The sequence below is a fragment of the Helianthus annuus genome, chromosome 16, assembly GCF_002127325.2.
Source record: "Helianthus annuus cultivar XRQ/B chromosome 16, HanXRQr2.0-SUNRISE, whole genome shotgun sequence".
In the NCBI taxonomy this organism is placed as follows: Eukaryota; Viridiplantae; Streptophyta; class Magnoliopsida; order Asterales; family Asteraceae; genus Helianthus; species Helianthus annuus.
Window position 1 is genome coordinate 67,989 of NC_035448.2, and position 7,611 is coordinate 75,599.

At 36.2% G+C, this 7,611-nt stretch overlaps 1 protein-coding gene across 4 annotated transcripts; it reads left to right on the plus strand.

Moving 5' to 3' along the window:
- Positions 1 to 356: 356 nt before the first annotated feature.
- Positions 357 to 7,163, plus strand: LOC110917651 (WD repeat-containing protein 48). 4 transcript variants are annotated; one of them, XM_022162136.2, is made up of 19 exons: positions 357 to 606; positions 1,914 to 2,023; positions 2,275 to 2,433; positions 2,528 to 2,593; positions 2,675 to 2,764; positions 2,857 to 3,150; positions 3,221 to 3,318; positions 3,458 to 3,493; positions 3,564 to 3,684; positions 3,763 to 3,999; positions 4,072 to 4,167; positions 4,240 to 4,305; positions 4,395 to 4,433; positions 4,502 to 4,636; positions 4,741 to 5,102; positions 5,592 to 5,685; positions 5,761 to 5,922; positions 6,649 to 6,759; positions 6,830 to 7,163. In XM_022162136.2, exons 2-18 carry the CDS (start codon positions 1,925 to 1,927, stop codon positions 6,745 to 6,747), a joined length of 2,253 nt encoding a protein of 750 aa, XP_022017828.1. In that variant the 5' UTR covers positions 357 to 606; positions 1,914 to 1,924; the 3' UTR covers positions 6,748 to 6,759; positions 6,830 to 7,163. The 4 variants fall into 4 exon arrangements, with proteins under 4 accessions (XP_022017828.1, XP_022017830.1, XP_022017829.1 ...); XM_022162138.2 differs by having other exon boundaries at positions 6,893 to 7,163; XM_022162137.2 differs by having other exon boundaries at positions 357 to 602.
- The last annotated feature ends 448 nt before the right edge of the window (positions 7,164 to 7,611 follow it).

Sequence of the window (7,611 nt, forward strand, 5' to 3'; positions counted from 1 at the left end):
TAAATCTGACATTCAATTGATTTCAATGGAGGATTGGAGAGGTGAAATTCCTGGACTGCCCCTCTAGGCGTCTTAAAACTTTGGAGAATGTCCCATTTCAATCCCTCTAACCTAACTTCTTTCTCTTGTACATAATGCTTTAAAATTTATACACGTGGCAAATTAACAAAAGGGCAAAAAAACCCAGTTTACTTAATGATGTAGTATATATAGATAGATATATACTATTGTGTTTAATAAAACTTAAATATCCAAACCCGTAAGTATTCACGGGTGATAACTTAGTTTTACCGTAAAAAAAAAAAAGTCGTCATGGGCATTGGTGAAAGGATGGGCATTTAATATGCTTGTGTTTTGGGCCAGGTGTAGATGGGCCGAACAAAAAATCAAATGAGGATGGGTGATACAGAGCGAGCGGGTCAGGATGCGCGATCGCACAGCCCTAATCGCCTGATTCTTCTTCACTCTTCTTCTTCTTGATCAACGACGATTCCTTCAATCGCAGAGACCTAATCCTCCCCCTGCTACTTCGACTTGAGATGCAATATTATTTCTGGGTTCTCGCTACTTTAACTTGAGACAGACAGAGCCCTAATCCCGCTGTTGGTAACAATCACTTTACTTTAATATCTTGTTAACGAAAAACCCTGATTTTCTTATCTTTGATTTCAAACCTAAATCAGTTATTGTTCTTTGCCTGATTATGTTATCTGACACTTATGAATTAGATATTGTTTCATCACTTACATGCTTCATAGGGTTTGTATGATTCGAATTAGACTTTATAAATTATAGTTGACATCCTAAACGGAAATAGGTGTTTACTGCATGTATTTGAGAAACAAAATATAGATGAAAGATCTAATGGAATGGAATAAAGATCATGGTTGTTAGGGATACAAGGTAGGTAGGTTTCTACACTTACGAAGAGGACATAATTGGAATTGACGATGAATGCTAAAATATTTTTAGTGAACAACTAATCATAATGGTGAAAGATGTTTATAATGTCAAATAATGGTTATGCACTTATGCCCGACATAAAAGAATTGAAATAGGTTGGTGATAGGGATACTACGTATCTGTAAACATTTTTCTTTGGATCATGATACGAATATATGACTACAATGGACGTTTTCCTTAGGTTATGTGATTAAGTATTGTATAATCGTGCATAGAATCTATAGTCGTATATGGAGAGTGCATACAGGTGTCAAGACTCAAGAGGGGCAGGTGGGACCCAGTCCCACCCCAATCTATATGGGTGCTAAAACTTAGGGGAATGGTGGTTATATGTGTGAATATCTTGAACCCAGTTTAGATTCAGGGTATCCTGAAAATTCCGCATCATCCTGGACTCTTGGTTGTTGGTATATAGTATAGGGATGAGTTCGGTACCAACCGGGACCAAGAAATCCCCAAATATGGGTACCGGTACTGAAAATACCTGGTACGGTACTACGGTTCGGTACAGGTACTGAAAAGCCCCAAATTTGAAGGTAAAAACCGGTACCGTACCGGACTGGTACCGAAAACGTCAAAAGTTGGTACCGAAAATATACCGGTTCGGGAAATTCGGTACCGGTACCCGCTGCGGCGCTGCCATTTGCTCATCCCTAATATATATAGTATTTTAAAACCTCATACATGCTTTTAAGTTTATATGTGGTATTGTGTTTCTAGATTGTGATTAATATATTGTAATATTCACACTTTTATGCCTAAGAGTTTTAGTTTGTGTATATTATCTTGGTTGTTTGCTAAAATTCCTATAGACAAAATGAGTTGGGGTAGAACGTATATGGAACAGTTTATGTTTTTTTCACAGTGATTTTAACTATCTCATGTAAGTTGCTATAAATAATGTTGTAGAATATAGTAGACTTATATCTTGAGTTTTTGTTTTTCTTCAGGAAGTTCTGCGATGCATCGTGTGGGAATTGCAGGCAGTGCCTCTAATTCGGTCCGTTCTCGTAAAGAGAAGAGAATTACATATGTACTGAATGACACTGATGACACAAAGGTTAGTGTCTGTTTTAATTAGCTGATTATCCTATATTTACATCTTTTAATCCTAAGTAGGTTTGTGCAAATTGTAAAATTATGAATGTATAGTGCAGTTCAATGACATTTTTTGTGTTTGCTTATGTGGAAAAAAGCCTCTTTTTGTTGTTGTTTGTAGGCACAGTATAATTTAATGCAATCTTCTAGAAAGTAATCACATACTTAAAAGTTAGAACACTCACGAGGAATATCTTTTTTTTTTTTTTGCAGCATTGTGCAGGTGTAAACTGTTTGGCTGTATTAAAGCCATCGAAACCAGATAACTCAAGTTACCTCTTCACAGGGAGCCGTGATGGTACATTAAAGCGATGGGAATTGAATGAGGAGGATGCCACATGTTCAGCAACCTTTGAATCTCATGTTGACTGGGTATGATTCTTCATTCCTGCTAACTTTTCACTTGAAAAAAAAAGTTCTTAATTCAACTTTAAATGCAGTTTTAATAAAACTTTAAAGTGTACAGGTCAATGATGCAGTCCTTGTAGGAGGGAATACTCTTGTATCTTGCTCCTCGGATACTACCGTCAAGGTTTGTTTTCAGTGTAAGATTAAATATATCATATCAGTAAACTAAGATTTGTACAAAATTTAACTAATATTGTATTATTAGGCATGGGATTGCTTTTCTAATGGAACTTGCACAAGAACTTTTCGTCAACACACAGATTACGTCACTTGTCTTGCAGCAGCAGAAAGAAACGTAATTGTTTTAACAAAATTATTCTTAAAATAGGTCCAATACATCTGATATGGTATAATATTGTTGCTGCATATGTCTGTTTATGATTCTAGGGCAATATTGTGGCCTCTGGCGGGCTCTGTGGTGAGGTGTTTATTTGGGACGTTGAAGCTGCACTTGCTCCCGTCACCAAGTCCGGCGAGGCGGCTGACGAGGACCGTTCTAGCAGCACCAATGGCTCGGGAATTTCTAGTCTACGTACTATTGGCTCAAGTAACAACATTTCAATGCAAACAAGTTTACCTCAAGGATATGTTCCTATCTCTGCTAAAGGACATAAAGAATCTGTGTATGCATTAGCGATGAATGATACTGGAAATGTTCTGGTTTCTGGTGGAACAGAAAAGGTAATTAGCTATTATCATAGTTTTTATTGATTGAACTTTAAACTTTAAAGTAATATTTGATTTATTGTAGGCAATACGTGTTTGGGACACACGAACTGGTTCAAAGATGATGAAGCTTAGAGGACATACGGATAATATTAGGGCTTTGCTTCTTGATTCCACAGGGAGGTTTGTGTCTTATTTTACCTGGGCTTTATTAATTTAATATGGAATTCAAGTTTTGCACTTAAGTTTATTATTTCTAATTTCAAAGTTACTGTTGAAATGCTGTTTGGTTATTATTGGCTGTCTAATTTCATTGATACAGGTTCTGTTTATCAGGGTCCTCTGATTCTATGATCAGGTAAACAGCGTGGTTTATATCATACACAGACCCATCTTTTTTTGGTATTATATCTTTTTCCATTTTGTAGATTATGGGATCTTGGGCAGCAGCGATGTGTGCACTCATACGCCGTTCATACCGATTCTGTTTGGGCACTTGCTAGTACTCCAACTTTCAGCCATGTCTATAGTGGCGGAAGAGATCTTTGTGTAAGTTAACTTCTATGTGCACTCATACTCCGTTCATACTGATTCTGAATTTATAGGCGGCTATTCTTCTACTTGTAGTTGTATTTAACGGACCTTGCAACAAGGGAGAGTATATTGCTTTGCACAGAAGAAAATCCTATTCAACAACTAGCAATGCACGATGACAGTATTTGGGTTGCAACCACTGATTCTTCTGTTCATAGATGGCCTGCTGAAGGCCGAAATCCTCAAAAGGTGTTTCAACGAGGCGGTTCTTTCCTAGCTGGCAACCTGTCCTTTTCACGAGCACGGGCTTCCATGGAAGGATCTACTCCCGTTAGTCATCTATTACTCTATTTTCTGAGTTAATCAATTTCGTTTCTTGATTTTGATATCGGTTTCATGTAGGTTCCTGTGTATAAAGAACCGACTTTCAGTATTGATGGAATTCCGGGGATAATACAGTATGAAATTTTGAACAACAAAAGACATGTTCTGACTAAGGTAGCAATTAGCATTAAATTTCGCCTTCTTAATTTTTTCGATAGTTTAATATTTATTAACGTGTTTTGTTAGGATAATGCTGGTTCTGTGAAGCTTTGGGAGATCACTAGAGGTGTTGTGATTGAGAACTATGGACAGGTTACTTATTTATCTAAATAAAATAAAATGATTACATATTATTATTATTATTAGCATATATGCATTCACTTTAATGTGTGCTCTTTCAGGTTTCATTTGAAAAGAAGAAAGAAGAACTGTTTGAGATGGTATGTATTGTAACATGTACCATTTTATACAATTTTGTTAAATCTAATACGCTAAAAATATTTTCCAGGTCAGCATCCCCTCTTGGTTCACTGTAGATAGCAGGCTCGGAAACCTATCTGTCCATTTGGACACCCCGCAGTGCTTTTCTGCAGAGTTGTATACTATGGATCTTAACATCACCGAAAAACCCGAGGATGACAAGGTGTGCTTATTTTCCTGTTTTTTAATTTTGGTGTGTGTTTATGAAGGTAAATATATACTCTCAAGCTTCATGATTATAATAATAATAACTAATGTGATTAACAGATTAACTTGGCACGAGAAACCCTCAAAGGACTACTGGCTCATTGGCTATCTAAGAAAAAGCATAAACTCGGGTCCCACCCTTTGGCGAATGGGGAACTGCCACCTGGCAGGGATATTTCTACTAGAAGTATTACACTTTCAAAAGTAGAAGTAGACGGCACACCTGAAAACGACTCTAAAGTCTATCCTCCATTTGAGTTCTCAACTACTTCCCCTCCTTCAATTATTACCGAGGGGTCCCACAATGGTCCATGGAGAAAGAAAATTACGGAAATGGACGGGACTGAAGATGATAAAGATTTTCCTTGGTGGGTTCTAGATTGCGTTTTGCATAACCGTTTGCCCCCACGAGAAAATACCAAGTAATTACTTTCCTACTTTTATTTACTTATTTGAGTAAAATGCTATTTTTCGTACCTGAGGTTTGGCCACTTTCGTCCAAAAGTTTGTTTTTCCGCTTCTGGATCCAAAAGGTTTGAAATCTTGCCATTTTCATCCACCTTGGTAACTCCATCCATTTTTTTCTCCGTTACGCCAGGGGTATTTTAGTTTTTTTTGTTAACTTTAAGAGTTCTGAATACTTGTACATTATGCTAAATGCTTGTACATAAAGTGAAAAGGACCAAATTGCCCTTTAAGCTAACAAAAAAGACAAAAATACTCCTGACTTAACGGGAAAAATGGATGAAATTAACGAGGCGGATGAAAATGGCAAGATTTTAAACCTTTTGAATCCAGAACCTTTGGACGAAAGTTGCAAAACAGGCCAAACCTCAGGGCGAAAATGACATTTTACTCTACTTATTTTCTGCATTTTCACTAGAAAGTTAACGAAATTGTAAAATTTTCAGGTGTAGCTTCTATTTACAGCCATATGAAGGTTCAACCACCCAAACCGTGACACAAGGGAAGCTGAGTGCACCACGTATTCTAAGAATACACAAGGTATTGTGTAAAACATTTTTTGTTAATGATATGCAATAACGCAAATAATTATGTTGTGTAAATATGTTTTATTAGGTTGTTAATTATGTATTGGAGAAGTTGGTTTTGGACAAGCCATTGGATAGTTTGAGTATCGATGGAACTTTTGCTCCCGGCGGAGGAGACGGGTCTTTTAGATCTGGACTGAAACCGTGGCAAAAACTTAAGCCTTCTATAGAAATCTTATGCAATAATCAGGCAAGTTTATTTTATTATTAATCACAGCGTTCAACCTTTTTAAATATATTTGTTTTTAGGGGTGAACAAAAAGCCGAAATAACCGAACCGAAACAAAAACCGACGGTTCGGTTTTCGGAAAACCGAACTGATAAGTTGGCTCCTCCTCCGAATGAAATTCAATGGGATCCAGAGAGACCATGTTTTCATCCATAGGCTCCCAAGTACCCGGATCGATCGAAAAATTGTAGGGCCAATCCATATATTTTTATGTTTAAGTTGTATAAGTGTTTAACCCATGCTAGTAGGAATTATTAATTTTATTCTTGAATGTTAAGTATTTATAATAAAAACATTAACATGTTTATATGTCATTGAAATGATTTCTCAATTGGCTACTCGAAATAACAAAAGTTAATATAAAAATTAAATGATTTTTAAAGTACTAATCTAGGTCAACCCACTTCTCGTGGGCAGCTCCAGACGGGTATTTGACCCATTTAATTATTAGCAGGAATTAGTTTTGGGGGAACTATAACTTTGGTTTATACTTTTTATATTTTTGAATCTTAGGTAATTTTGTTTCAAAAACCGAAAAACCGAACCCTTGCTAAAACCAAAACTGAACGGTTTTCGAAAACCGAACATTTCGGTTACGGTTTCGGTTTTACCATAAAAGTGAACCAAACCGAACCGTGCACATTCCTATTTATTTTGATATAAATGCATCAATATGGTGTTATCTAGGTCTTGACACCTGACATGAGCTTAGCTACGGTGCGAGCTTATATATGGAAAAAGCCCGAGGACGTTGTTCTCAACTACAGGATCGTTCCTGGAAGATGAAGTCATGTTGAGGTAACAGTTCTACTTGAAATATATTATAATTTTAAGTTCTATTTAATTATTATTTTTTTTAATCTTGTAGGCGAGTGAGTGTATGCTGTTGTGCTGGATTTTGGGATTCTAAGATGCTTCTTGTATTTGACAGCATCCACTTGGGACAGTGATTAGTTTGTGAAGAGTTGAAGGATTGCTAGTTTTGATTAAAGAAATAGCTGTTGAATACAGAAGAGAGAGGATCTGGTGAAAAAAAAAAAAACTTAATTGGATGTTTAATACTTGCAAATAATACAATGTCAACCAGATAAGTTTGTGTTTTGTATACCTTATTCAAGTCTCCCATTGGATTCTTATATTTTTGTAACTAATCTAAACTTTAGAAGATGATGATGACTAATTAATCTTTGTTTTGAGCATTCTATTCGGGCCAACTTTATCAAGTGCCGAGCTGTTCAAATAACCCATAGAGATTCTTATATTAATGAGCAAATGGTCATGTCTTATTTTTCTTACTTTCGGCTAATAATTTACGAAACACCACTCAAACAAAGCCTTGTGTCGAGCAACAAATTATATAAAGATTAGTAATGAGATTTCATCTCCCATTCCATATTGTGTTTTAACTCATCTCTAGTAATAAAAATATGTAACAGAGCTCATGTCAAGCAACAAATTATATAAAGATTTGGATAAACAAACCCGCTATAGTCCTTGTCAAAGAATTGGAATGCTCTATACAAATTTTCTTCCCTGTCGGGTTTGTGTCAATGCATTGTTGCAGTGACCAACTCAATTGTTCCATTCTTATCAACATCATCCTGAAAAGTGACGAGAAACAAGCAAGTTTAGCTATGTTTGACTTTTCAG